The 14,660-nt window shown below is 40.8% G+C and overlaps 2 protein-coding genes across 2 annotated transcripts in view; one reads left to right on the top strand and one right to left on the bottom strand.

Annotated features, from left to right (window-relative positions):
* Positions 1-14,660, top strand: part of EZR (ezrin) — a 705,905-nt gene that overhangs the window by 262,516 nt on the left and 428,729 nt on the right. The gene's annotated exons all lie outside the window — the stretch shown is intronic.
* Positions 12,425-14,660, bottom strand: part of FNDC1 (fibronectin type III domain containing 1) — a 126,601-nt gene continuing 124,365 nt past the window's right edge. The window contains exon 20 of the mRNA XM_032772642.2: positions 12,425-13,766. Within this exon, the coding sequence (XP_032628533.1) occupies positions 13,651-13,766 (116 nt within the window). The 3' untranslated portion in view covers positions 12,425-13,650. The remainder of the gene's footprint in view (positions 13,767-14,660) is intronic.

Here is a 14,660-nt window from a genome sequence, read left to right as displayed (position 1 = left end):
CAGTTTGCTTTTTTCATTGCATGTGTGATCCACTGCCTGAATCCAGTGGGAGAAGCTGCTGCAATTATTGTTCCCCAAGTTGTTCTATTTTTTGGAATTGTTCAAAATTGTATACCCTGTTTTCTGCTTCAGCTAGTCATTGGGATGTGTTGAAAAAGTATATTAGCATTACATTAAAATGCCAAACCACAACAAGTTGGTCAGAATGGGTAGAAGCAACCCATCTGTCATTAAATCAGATTCAGGGTGCTCCTGCATTTCAGACAAGATCAAGGCTTCACACAATCTTTCACCCAAACTTACGCTGGAAGTGGATAGCTTGCAAACAAACATTTCAGAGTTTTCATTTCTTATTTTGGCCAAAATATGGTATACTTGCATATTAAAAACGAATGTTGTGAGCGTCCAGATCTTGACATTCAAATGGCTTGCAGTTTACACAGTGGCCTTTGAGATGTTTTCTCACAATTAAGATCTTGTAGGTTGCTTGCATGTAAGGAAGCTGCTGTTTCACAGGCTGAAACATTAGGAATATGCACACAGTTCAAAGAGAAACAATCTCAGAGAAGGAAAGTAATGCCAGGTGAACCTGCAAAGGACCAAAGGTCATCAGATCCCGAAAATGTTTTTGAATGTAAGGTTTTCAATCCTATTTTACACACAATATTAACTCAATTGAACAATAGGATGCATAAATATGATGAGTCACAGGAAGGTTTTCTTCTCAGACAGTCAAGAAACTGAAAAACCTCAACACTGAGGACCTAAAGATACACCCTCAAAACTTAGCAAATAGCTACCCTGACATTAAACTCTGAGATTTTGAGGATGAGAACGAGTTCTTCACTAGTTTTTACAAGTGAATCTTTAAGGATGACTTGAAATAAAGGCACTCATTGATCTTCTTAGCTACGTTCACAAAAGGTCTTTAGATACAAGTTTTCCTAACACAGTAACAGCACTGCATATTTTTGTGCTGTCTTCCTGTAATCGGGCTGATAATGAAAGGAGTTTCAGCAAGCTCAAATGAATCAAGAGTTGCCTAAGAATGTCCCTGGGGCAGGAAAGGGTAAGTGGTGTGGCCATTATTTCTACTAAGAACTCAGAAGCAAGGTGGGTAGACTGGGATGACCTAAAAATGAGATTGTTTCAGAGAACGCTAGGAAGGTCCTTTTGTAAAGTATTTCGTGGTGATGGAGGGTGGGGCTTGCAGCAGGGGGAAAGGAGACCCAGATTTGAGTCTTTGAACTGGGCCCAGAATACCATTGGATGGCACTGTTTAGAAAGAAACAATAGTAATGTATAGTTTGGTCAAACTACGAAGTGTGGGTAATGATAAACAGCTACAAGTACTCAAAGGTGTGGACTTACTGAGATCAGTGCAAACAGATATAACCAACAAAAATGGAATGACACTGAGCAAAATGGTATTAGCTTGACTAAGTGTGAGCTGTATGAGGCTGTAGCATGGACATCCAAGGGAGCTGGTGGCAGCCTCATCACCAATCTCTCTCTCACCCTTTTTTTTTGGAAGATGCTTGTCACCACTGTTGAATGAGACTGGACAAAGCACTAGACAATATGCTTGGAGGAAGCATCCTACACTAACAGAAGGAGGGACTAGATGAGGCAATAGTGGAGCTGCTTGAAAAATGAACGACTAAATAAACAAATGATGAACATAGTCAAACATTTCAAAAGGTTTGCATGTGAAGTTTTAGAAAACAACCCATTATGCAAATAGTCACAATTTTTTTTACCATACTATTCAATTTTTGATGTTCCCTCTTTTTCCTCATTTCTCACTTTTTATCACTAATAAAAGGAGAAAAATGAAACTGAAAACTGTAAACCAAAAATTGTTTTTTGGTTTTCAATTTTTAAAAAAGAAAATTTTGAAAAATGAACTCTGTGAAGGCTTTCTTTTTCAAAAAAATGATCATTTTTTGACTAAATATGTTTTGCATTCAAAAAATTTTGATCAATACTACCCAACAGATTGTTTCCTTTTCTTTCCTCCATGATTCTATGACATAATTCCATATTGACCTAATGTCTTTTGTCTAAATCCTTACAGTCATAAAGTACCCATAGACAAAATACCAAAAGTTGGTAACTGTGGCAATATCTACTATACTGAATGACCATCTGTTTGAATTGTAACAGGGCTATTAGACAGCGTATGGCACTACTAAAGCAGGACTAGATCCTTGGAAATATTTGCTACTTGCTTTTTGATAGATCTTTTTCTATGCTCCTTTCTTCTCTCTTGGGACTAGTTATGGGCAGAAAGCAAAATCTTTTGTTCTTGGAATTATCTATCAGTTTGGGATCCAGGGGGACTGAAATACCACTTGTTCTCGTGTACTGTCTTTGAAGGAATTGCCAGTATATTTGCAAACTGCAGCATTTCACAGGTGAGGACAAATAGTGAGATGAGTGAGAAACTTAGGGAAAACCTGTGCATCATTTTAACTTTTGTTTTTCATTTGGAAAGCACAATATCCATGCCTGACAGTCATTGCCATGAAAAATATCACATTTACAACAGAGAGGGTTCACACTCACAATAATAGAGCTAAGTGAAAGGACAGTCTTGCTCACCCATAACCTCCTCAGCACCCTAGGATTGTCTGTGAGCAGGTGACTTAAATGAACAGCCAGGATTAATTTACACTGCAATCATTTTTCTGGGCATGATCAAATGAGATTTTTAAAATATCATGTTATTTTCATCAGAGACAGACTCCAACCAAATCTTTATATGGGCATTTCAGGAAAACACTTTGCACAAGACAGAGGCACTATCTCCAGTGATGATGCTGTCATGGCCACTCTGGCTTTATGTTTGTGGATGACCCCTCAGATGTGCAGGTTTCTTCCAAAGATACAACAAAAACTGGATAATAATAGCAGAAAAAAAGGACTCTGTTTAGACCCGGGAAATATCGGAACCCCCCTCAACTTAGGGAAAGTTGAGATCTGGCTCTGGACTTTCCTGCCAATGCTAATCCAGCAAAGACCCCTGGGCCAAACATCCTTGAACATTTGTGTCCATCCTTCATTTTTCAGGAAAAAGGACGATGTCTCCTGGGGACTGAGGTGATGTGAGGCGGGGAAGTGGGGGAAATCTCAATAATCTGGATAAATTAAAGGAGTGTTGGAGAAAGATGTAACACTTTGGTTGGTTATCTGAACTGAACCCAAATTTCCACGCTGTTCAGGATCACCTACAAGGGATATTAAATAACCTCTTGAGATTGCTGAGTCACATGAGTGAGTGAAAGATTTCCAAATGTTTTCAGATTTTCCAAGTGCTTGAAATTTGTGGATTGGTTTCTCAAAAGAAGCAGGTGTCTCTATATGTACAGTAACTCATTCTCTTATTGTTGGCAAGTAGCACATCTCTCCATTGTCTAAACAGGTTTTTTTTTTTTCTGCTGTTGTCTTTTATAAGCTGTTCCAGTTTTTTGTAATGTCTTCAGAAACATTCTATATACCTGAGAGGTCTTTCAGCAAACAGAAATCCAGAACAGCCATGGCAGCATTATCTCCTATGATACAACCATAGTCTTGTGCAAGATGCCCATGCAACATGATATTCCCAAAACATATGCTTAAAATCCACTACCTGTGATAAATATTATCAATATACCTCCTGTTTATTAAGATCCACTATAAATCCTTTATATAATGACATCTAGTATGCTTCTATAAAGGATTTTAAATGCATGCAGTTTACTCGCCAACCAGATGAAATTCTAGTTGTCTTTTCATAGCTATGAGTGGCATATTTTTTTCTCTAAACTAATACTCAAGATCTTTTCCATTATGAAGCTGACTATCCAGAACTCAAGAGTCTAAAAATTATAGGCCAAGTCCTCAGCTGGTGTAAATTGGCTGAACTCTATAGGTTTTTAGTGGATTTGACCCTGTCACTTCTGATCCGACTATAATGACAGTGTGGTCAGTAGTAGTAAAGGCTAAAAATAATTGAATAAAATATTGTAAAACAACTTTTTAGGTTTAATCTCCCTTTGAAGATCAGTACATTATTCTTTCTTGTTGTAACTGCAGCCAGAATTGATGGGTCCGGGAGCAATAGATTCCTGGAAGTCCATTGTCATTCTAGGCCCTGTCCCTCAGCCAGTTCACAGCCACCAGTCCCACAAAGCAAGGGTTAAGGATGCTACGATTGTGTTTTCAGGGGAGCCACAGAATTCTTGTGTTAATTTCTTCCTCTTTTTACTCAGCAAGGTAATACAGGGCAATGTATGGAGGGGATGCACTGACAGGGTCTAATGGATTCTTTTCCTTTGATGCTGAAAAGGGGAAACTACACCCATAATCTGTTTGAATGTTCCACTTGAACAGTTTCGGAGCCAAATAGGACCATACATTCAGGAAACATTCTTTCACTGAACGACAAAAAGGAATTTCAGATTGCAGATGGAAGAAGCTCAAGGAAAAAAAAAATTCGAGGGTGTGGTTTAATAACCCTGCCCTGAAGTTAATTATGAATAATCAGAGAAAGCTTTCTCAGATTTCGTTACCAGCTTGGATAAAAATGATCTGTGTTGTTGCCAGAGATGAAAAGATTGCAGCTCTAAAAAAGGACCAAGAACTCAAAGAGGAGGAAACGTGGGAATCAATTAGACACACACAAACACCATTGCCAATGAGATTATGTTATTCTGTGGGTGAAATTACAACTCTCATCATGAATAGATTATCTAATATTGCTCTACAGCCAACTTCATTATAGGGTGAGTCTTGCAGTCCCTAGTACTTAGACAAGAAAAACTCACGATGACCCTGCACTAATAAGAAAAAGTTTTGCCTGAGAAAAGACTGCAGGATTTTAGTCCTATATTTGCAGTTTCTCATTTGTCTATTTTACTCATTGCTCTCCTATGTCATATACACCAGAAAAGTTGAGTTTTACGTTGTGTTGAGATGCAACATATTTCCCAGAGTGTATTTGTAAGTACTAAGAACAGCTTCATTGATAAATGATGGAGCTGCTCTCATTAAAAGCAAACACTTTTAGGCATGCATCTGCACCACTGAACACATATTCACTGCACTAGCATAACACATTCTTGCTGTAGAGACTCTCTATAAGATTTGGCTAACTAGAATGTCTTGCCATCTAGAGGCTAAATATATAAAAACTTGAGGTCATCTTCAGTGTTAATGCGTGATCCAGAATTGAGAGGCAGTAGAGAGTTTGCATAGTCCACATTTGGGAAGCACGTGTAGACACCATTCACAGCAAAGGCAAAAATCAGAAATTTGGGGAGGAGACTAGGATCCCATCTCCTTTGCTTCCCTCTCCTCTCATCCACCCCCATGCCCTCAAAAATGTTTGCTCTTTCATCTGTGAACCACGTTGCACCAAATTTCATTGAAAAAATTGCAACCAGCTCCTTTTGAATAATAGTTCTGGATTCAGAAATTGAATGCAGCATAGAGATGAGCCTCTGGAGGCTTACAAGGTGCTGTCTATCTGAGTGCCAGTGAATGGTTTTCTACAAACATCTCAGAATGTTGTTATTCATCATTTGCCATGATCGTGCTTAAAAAACTTGTCAAGTAGCAGTATTTTACATTCATTTTGCATAGGTGCAAATTGCACAAGGCGCAAGGAAGTGGAGAATCAGGAATAGTAAGGGGCCTCTGATGTAAAGGATCCCATTTTTTTTAATATCCATGAATGTTCTCTCCAAATCTTTGACAGTGCTTAGTACAATTATCTGACACCTAATCACAGTTTGTCTAGAGATTAAGATCTACCGAATGCCAACGGTAGAGTTGTGTGAGAAACATCAAATCAAGCAGGGTTATAGAGTTAAGAGTGGTCAGCGTATCCCATCTGCTGCCAGGAGTTTCATAAATGTTTTTAAATGAAAATGTGCTGATCAGCCCAAATGGCCGCTCTGCTGTTAGGAGCTGGCACTGCTTCCTGCCGTTCCCAGGCAGGATGCGCTTTCCTGAGATGAGAAGGAAAAAGAGAAGTACGGTTCACCCTAATCCCATTGAGGCTGGAGAATAGGAAGAGAAGAATGGCTGACTCAAGAGAGGAAACAGTGATCAGCATTAGCCACAAGGATGTTGACTGCCATCCTAAGCAGGCCACTCTAAGAGACTGCGGCACTCAGCACTTTATTTGTGAAATCATTACAGCTCAGGGAAGCCACACGAGGTCTCCCAGATGCAGCCTCAGCTAAATAGCAAGTTATACTATATTTAAATGAGACTATAAAAAGTATATAGGGGCAGGGAGGATATATTTCCGGGCTAGGGAGTTATGGAACATTTCAACCCAGGAAACAGATCGCTGAGAAAGTGGGAGAGGTGCAAAGTGATGAGGATTTCCCTGGATTCCTAATACAAATAAATCACCAGTGGCAACTAATTGGTATTTTTGCTTTGTCTGAGTGATATTTCCATTAGGCTCTCTGTCATGCTTCATAGCTGTTCTTGTTCTGTTTTATGCTATGATATGTGGGCTGTTTGGGGAGGGCGGCAGCACCAATGGAACTGGAGGGATTACGCTGGGAACTCAGAGCTGGAACGGAAGGTTTGGAGAGCAGACACATACATCTTTCCATTGAGGGGGCATGACCTGCCGCTGCAGTGGAACAATGTAAGGAACACTCTGTGAGAAGGATAGCAGAGAGAGAAGGATGGTCCAAAAGCTTTGGGCACTAACTTGGGACACAGTAGACCTGGGTCCAACTTGCTGCTCTACCACAGACCTCTTGTAGGAGCTTGGCAAGTTACTTAGGGCTTGTTTATGCAAACTTTTAGATTGCAGTCAGCTGGAGTGTAAATCTGCCATGCGCTGTCTGTGTGGACTCCGCTGTCCTACACTAAAAGTTCCCTAGTGTGGTTTAATCTACTTCTGTTTCAAAGTTTCTAGTTTTACAGATGGGGAACAGAGGCACAGACTTTGGGCTTGTCTATATAAGCCCTTAGTTTCTGGTAAACTGGGATGTAAATCTACCTTATACTAGCCTGCCATGAACCATGTGTCCATGTTGACCCTGCTGCTGCGCACTAAAAAGGCTTTGATCAACATTGCTTTGAAATGGGAGTCGATTAAAGTGCATTAGGGAACTTTTAGTGCAGAACAGCGGGATTTACTTAGACACTTAGTGTACAGCAGATTACACCCCAGCTCGCGCAAACTAAGTGTTTACATAGACAAGCCTGAAGCCTGTGCCTCAGTTCCCTATCTGTAAAACTGGGATTTCCCTACGTCCCAGGAGTGCTATGAAGGAAAAATACATTAGAGTTTGTGAGATATTCAGATGCTATGGTAAGGTGAGAGGGGATACAGGGGGCAGGGGAGGGGATAACAGTACTATAGATAGATTAGAGATTTCTTAGACCTTTCCCAGAGATTTTACTGTTGGATGGAAACTATCTGTCCTAATTTTGTGTGTGTGTGTCTGTCTGTCCATCTATCTTAGATGGAGGATTATTCCCACTCTTTGCATGTTAACATAGAGCACTGTCCTCTTAAAAAAAACCCACCCTGGATTTAGAAAGAGTGTTGAGCCTCTTTGGCATTTCCTCAGTATTATAAAAAGAGCCCTCGCAAGGAGGGGCAGTTTAATTATACTGTGTAGTCAAGTGTCTGATTCAGTAGCAAATGCATCTACTAGGACACGGCCGCCCAAGACCTGAGTTTGAGTCTAGAAACAGCAACATGTTATTGAATCTGTGCCTAAAAGTATATAAAAAGGCAGCTGGATTAAAAGTATTTGGTGTAACCTCAACCCAGACAAGACCCAGTGATGCCGGTAAATAGGAGGAAATGCTTTAAAGGACTAGCTGTGGCACACTTCCCCACCAATACTGAATGTACACAACCTCTGTTTGTCAAAGTGGTTCAAAGCCTCAACATTCTGTTAACTTCACTGAATTTGGAAGACAATTCTCAGACACATAGATGAACATGATATGTTTGGGAAGAGTCAACATGGCTTTGGAAAAGGGAAATCATACCTCACCAATCCATTAGAATGATCCGAGGGAGTCAACAATATGGACAAGGGTGATCCAGTGGATATAGTGTACTTGGACTTTCAGAAAGCTGTTAAGTAAGCAGTCATGGGATAATGCATCAATAACTGGTGTGACAGATCCAGGCCAGTAGGGTACAGGAGTCTGGTAGAGGGCAAATATACTGGTCACTGGATGAGTAGTTTTCTGTTCCCTGAGTGACCAGAGCAGGGGCTGCACTAGAGTAATCAGGAACCTGCTAGAACCAATTAAGGTAGACAGGCTGATTAGAACACCTGCAGCCAATCAAGGCAGGCTAAAGAGGGCACCTGGGTTTAAAAAGGAGCTCACTCTGGTCAGGCTGGAGGGAGCTAGAGGAGAGGAAGTGCGTGTGAAGAGTTGGGAGCAAGAGGCGCAAGGAGCTAAGAGTGAGAGGATGTGCTGCTGGAGGACTAAGGATAAAGAAGGTGTTTGGAGGAGGCCATGGGGAAGTAGCCCAGGGAGTTGTAGCTGTTACAGGAGGCACTATAGGGAGCTGCAATCCACAGGGCCCTGGGCTGGAACTCGGAGTAGAGGGTGGGCCCGGGTTCCCCCCAAACCTCCCAACTCCTGATCAGACACAGGATGAGTTGATCCAGACTGGGGGAAGATCACTGAGGTGAGCAAATCTGCCAAATAAGCGCAGGACCCACCAAGGTAGAGGAGGAACTTTGTCACACTGGTTAAAAGATAGGAAACAAAGGGAAGGAATAAATGGTCTGTTTTCACAATGAAGAGAGGTAACTAGCAGGGTCCCCCAAGAATCTGTACTGGGACCTGTACTATTCAACATATTCATAAATGGAAAAAGGGATAAACAGTGAAGTGGCAAAGTTTGCAGATGATACAAAATTACTCAAGATAGTTAACTCCAAAACTGAGTTACACAGACTGTGAGTTACAAGTGGATCTCACTAAAATGGGTGACTGGGCAGGCAAATGGCAGACGAAATTCAATGTTGATAAGTGTAAAGTAATGCACATTGGAAAAAATAATCTCAACTATACATACAAAATGATATGGTCTAAATTAGCTGTTACCACTCAAGAAAGATCTTGGAGTCATCATGGATCGTTCTCTGAAAACATCTGCTCAATGTGCATGGCAGTCAAAAAAGCTAACAGAATGTTAAGAACCATTAGGAAAGGGATAGATAATAAAACAGACAATATCTCAATGCCACCTATAACTCCTTGGTATGCCCACACTTTGAATTCTGTGTGCAGTTCTGGTCGCCCATCTCCAAAAAGTTAATTAGAATTGGAAAGGTATAGCAAAGAGCAACAAAAATTATTGGGGATATAAAAGAGAGATTAAGAAGACTTGGACTGTTCATCTTAGAAAAGAGACAGCTAAGTGGTGAATATGATAGAGGTCTATCCAATTATGAATGCTGTGGAGACAGTGTTATTTACCCCTTCACATAACACAAGAACTAGGGGTCACCCAATGAAATTAATAGGCATCAGGTTTAAAACAAATAAAAGGACGTATTTTTTCATGCAACACACGGTCAACCTGTGGAACTTACTGCCAGGGGATGTTGTGGATGCCAAAAGTACAATTGGGTTAAAAAAATAATTAGATAAGTTCATGAAGGATAGGTCCATCAATGGCTAAGATGGTCAGGGAGACAACCCCATACTCTGGGTGTCCCTACACCTCTGACTGCTAGAAGCTGGGACTGGACAACAGAGGATGGATCACTCGATAATTACCCTATTTTGTTCATTCCCTCTGAAGCTTCTGGCACTGGCCACTATTGGAAGACAGGATACCAGGCTAGATAGATCATTGATCAGACCCCATATGGCCATTCCTATGCTCTTATGGATGACCACATAGTAACAATGTCTAAAAATGTCTTCTTTCACCTCCAACTCAGTAGGAAACTTTACCTTTTCCCCCTAGACCAGGCACTGGACATAGTAATCCACACATTTGTCCTATGTATGAGCTCCAGTTGGTACAGGATGAGGTCTGCCCACCTTCTCCATGGTTTGGGTGACTGTGAATCCATAAGCCTGTGCTCTGCTGGTTTCTAGTCTGCTCCTGCTGCCAGTTTAAGGCCTTGGTGCTAATTTTCAAAGTAATTCATGGACAAAGTTCCAGCTCCATTAGAGACTGCATCTACAACTACCATAGCATTTATGCTTCACTAGGACAATCCAGCTCAGAGCCCAGCTGAAGGACATGAAAGCCAGGGACAAAGCATTCTTAGTCAAGGGATACCAGCTTTGGATGAACTTCCAAAGGAGATCAGGCAAGTCCAGAGTCTACTCACCTTTAGGAAACATTGCAAAACCTTCCTATTTGATAAAGCTTTCCCAGGATAATGAGAACAACATGTACAGGATCAATTGCTCGCCACAAAAATAAAAGATCCTTTACTCCAAGCAGGGCTTTCACAACTTGAATGGTGATGAGCTAGAGACTCCATGAGTCCACTAGGGTCCACTTCACGTTGCCAATGTATTTGGCATGGAAGGTGTTCCAACACTGCAATGATGGGCACAAGGATAAAACTGTTCGTAACTGTCATCGTAACTTTATGAATGGCAGATCTCGTTATTCAGAATTGAAGGATAGAGAGAAAGATTAAGAACTACTCTACATTCAAAGAGTTACCTCCTTGAAATTTGGGCAGCTAAGCAAAGGCTTTGTGGATGGGGTGTTCAGATGAAGGCAACAGGCTGGTGGAACAAACTCTCCAAGGAGCTAGCGACCCTCACAAAGTCACCATCTTCTGCTCCACAAGCAGGTGCACTTCTTTGACCTGCCTTCTTTAACAAACACAGAGCAACATGTACATTAAAAAACAAAAACAAAAACCCTACCAAAACAAAACCGTACACTACACACCGTTCACCCCTGGGGAGAGGATGAAAGAAAGAACTAACCACACATAACATTCACGTTGCATAATGCACGAGACAAAGGCACTCATACTATAGTGAGGAGGGTGGTTTAAGACCCTATATAAAATAGAACAGAACATACAACCTGCCATTGCATTTTATGGGGTGAACTCTCTGCTGTGGTGCAACTTCTGCTGAGTGTAGCAGAGCAAGGGAAGTGGTAGGTGGCCAGTTATGACCCTCTAATTCTCTGCCCCAAGTTAGAGGAGCCTAGAAGCTGCTCTATCGTGCCCCAAATGGCTTTGGTCCTCTAGGGGATCATTCATCAGCTGAGAATTGCTAGAGTGCAGGGCACCCTGGCCAGTCTTTCCCCCCATACTTCCAATACAACTGGGGGCTGCAGAGAGGCAATGATCAAGTTTTCTCTGCATCCACTTGGGACTCTCTGACTCCAGGTGTATCTCCATCAGATGACTGAAGGGAGCAGATTGGGGCATAAAGCCCGCCTCATGTGTTTGAATGATCTGAAATCACATTTCACAAGTGCTGCAGTCTATGAATGTGCAAACTATAGCACCCTTTGGTTGCGGGGGTAGCGGACTACCCATCCATAGACAGGGGGCCAGATTCTCAGCTAGGGAAACTGAACATAGTTCCTTTAAATTCAATAGTGCTATGCCCTTTTACACCAGCTGGGGATATGCCCATGATGTGGATGTACATCATACAGATTTAAGACAAGAGAAAATCTATTTTGTTAAGGAACATCCCCCCCGCCAAGTAACCCTATGTGAAATCCTGGGCAAGTTTGTACTCACATACACTTCCTGCCTTAATACAAACTGGCACTTTCTACTGTTCCAAGTGTGCGTTTGGGGCATCATGCAGCTTGATCCTGCATGTCAGACTACCTGGCGCAGACAACCAAAAGGGATGCAATTAAAAAAAATGGAACAATATATCATACGTTTATTAGGGAAAGAAGCTATATTTAAAGATCATATATTTGGCACTGCATTGAAGCAAAACAAAATGTGAAAACAATTCAATGTTCAAACCCAGCACCACTGTGAAAATAAAAAGCTCTTTTAATAATCACTTTAGTTACTTTTCTCCCCATACATTTACAATAACTACAAAAGTGGCTTATAAGATATTAGTCCTATACGGTATGTAAACTGGAATGAGAGTGACAGATGATCAAGAGGCTGAATTTGTCCCCCAGGTATATTGCTATTTTCCCAGGCCGTCAGAATGCTGGAGTCTTTTTTGACGTGAGCAAAGGCTTATAAGATGTAACACTGAAACAGTATGGCCACAAAGGCTAAATTCCTTGGGGTCAGAGTAAACTTAATGCTACATTAAGACAGAGAGTAATATGGCAGGAGAAATTGCTTCTGATGCATACTGAAATTCTATGTTACTGCCTGCTTCCCAAATAAGGTTTGTATTCCTGGCTAAAAATCAGGAGCGCACCTCCCAGACACACCAGCTTTTGCTTCTCTGCCTTTGATGGAAGAATGCTGTGTGGTCAGCCCTTCTGATGTGCTTTAGAGAAAGAATGAGGACTTTCACACCTCATTCACATGATGGATTGGAGTCAGAGGAGTTTCGTGCTGCTCAAGCATCCTAGAGGTGTCTATTTTGTTTAGAAAATAAGTTAAAACTTGTCTGCAAGTCCTGTGTTATCTCACTGTGCCTCCATTCACATAGTGAGACTTAACCTCACAAGGAATAAATAATACACAAAGATGATGAAAATGAATCAAACAAAAACTGAACTCAGCCTTTTAAATAGTACTGGACAGAAAGTTTAACTTAAATGTTGACACTCCGCTGGTACGGCACCTATGCTGGTTTATAATGCAATTTTAGTATAGGTAAAAAAATTTACTCCCATTAAATATCCAGTCCTTTGGTTTGCTAGGAAGCTGTCACAGACCTTTGCTCACTAATAAGAAGAACAAAGTTCTTTTCATGGTTAATATATTGTGCATAGTAAAATGTTTCATGGACTAAAAATCAGAAGACCTATTAATTAACAGCACCTTTTACATAAAAATCCCAGCCATATTTATCTAGTGAACAAGAAAAACTCAGCTTCTCTATGTAGTACTTTGGACATAGAGTAGTGTATTATATATATAAAAAAAGCGAATTTACATTGTGACCTGGTGTTTAGTCCAGCAATGGGCAAACCCACCAGAGAAGTTTAAAGTAGAATATATTCCCTTTGATGAATGTCTAGCAACTTGGCATGATTGTATAGTAAAACTCTGAAGCATGGAACTCCACAAGTTGTAAGTGATGGAGCATTCCATTAATAACAATGAAAAGTGTTTAAAATTCCATTAAGCAAGCATAGCATGCTTAGGTCATTCCTGCAGGAAATACACACCTTCCAAGTTTTTGTGAACAGTAAAGTTTTAGGTTTCACTGAGCACTAGTTGCACCCATTACAACCACATCTCTATGCCTTTTAAGACCCAGAGAAGGAAAGGAGGGCACCAAATTCAAATCCTGTCCCAAGCCGAGTGATCAAACAGCACCACAGATTTCAGCTGAGAAAATGTGTACAGTATTTGGTTTGGTTGGGGTCTCTTGAGCAACTGGTCTTAGCTGGTTTCTTTCATGTTTTATTCTTTTCCTAAACAACTGGTCACAGTCTTCCAGTATAAGTCATTTGAAAGGCATGGTTGGTGAACTCTCCATACGATCTGCAGGTGGACTGCTACATGGTTACCATTTCCCTGGAATTGGCACGCCACACTCATACCAGCTGACGTAGTAGTAAGGTGTTGTGTAACCAATGCGCCCAAATGACACGGGTTCCTGGCGATACTGGCGATAATACCCTGTTGGTGGAAAAATAGCAGCGGTTCAAGCCAAAGGCAAAGTAACTTGACAAATGACGTCTTTGCAGTACAGAATATATGATATACAGTATATAGAACATATAGTAGTTACCACAACAAAAACTAAGGCATAGGAGCCACTTGTTAATCCCCAAACTTCATGAGAAGTAGAATTGTTAATGCCGATGCTCTAGCCTGCTTCAGTTTTGAATGATTGCATTCTCCCTACATACATTTCGGTTTGGCTTTACTATTCTAAATATCTAACTATTGTGCTGTTAACGAGCTTTTGCATTTCATTCCAAAAGGTGTCTGAATTTCAGTAACAGGTGAAGTTATGCCTCCATATAAAATTTGCATATCAATTCAAGCTCATGAAGCACTTTGGGGTGAACATGCCATAGAAATGTTAAAAGACTAGCTAGATGAGGTACTATCTTTCATTGGACTACCTTTTATTGGTGGGGGATTCAAACTTTCAAGCTACACAGAGCTCGTCTTCAGAGTTCTAAGTAAGCTTGAAAGTTTGAACCACCCCCCCAACAGCAGTTGGTCCAATAAAAGATATTACCTCATCCACCTTGTGTCCTTCATCTCCTGGGACCAACACAGCTACAATCAAACCACAAATAAAAATAAAAGGCATTATTGTATCTTAAAGGGTTCAAGATGGGATTCACAAATATTACTTTTTATAATAAAACAAGCATGCAAAATTACACGCAGCAAATATAGAGTTAAATCCTACTCTTTTTTTCAAACCGATAGCCCCTTTCCCTCATCTGTGTAAAGAATGTGACAGCTCAAAGCATTAAAGACTCTCAACATTCTTTCTGCATATTTTGTACAGTGGAACATCTGAAATGTTGATTCCTGTGCCGGTGGTATGATTTG

Source organism: Chelonoidis abingdonii, chromosome 3, assembly GCF_003597395.2.
Source record: "Chelonoidis abingdonii isolate Lonesome George chromosome 3, CheloAbing_2.0, whole genome shotgun sequence".
NCBI lineage: Eukaryota > Metazoa > Chordata > Testudines > Testudinidae > Chelonoidis > Chelonoidis abingdonii.
This window is presented reverse-complemented; position numbering and strand designations above follow the sequence as displayed.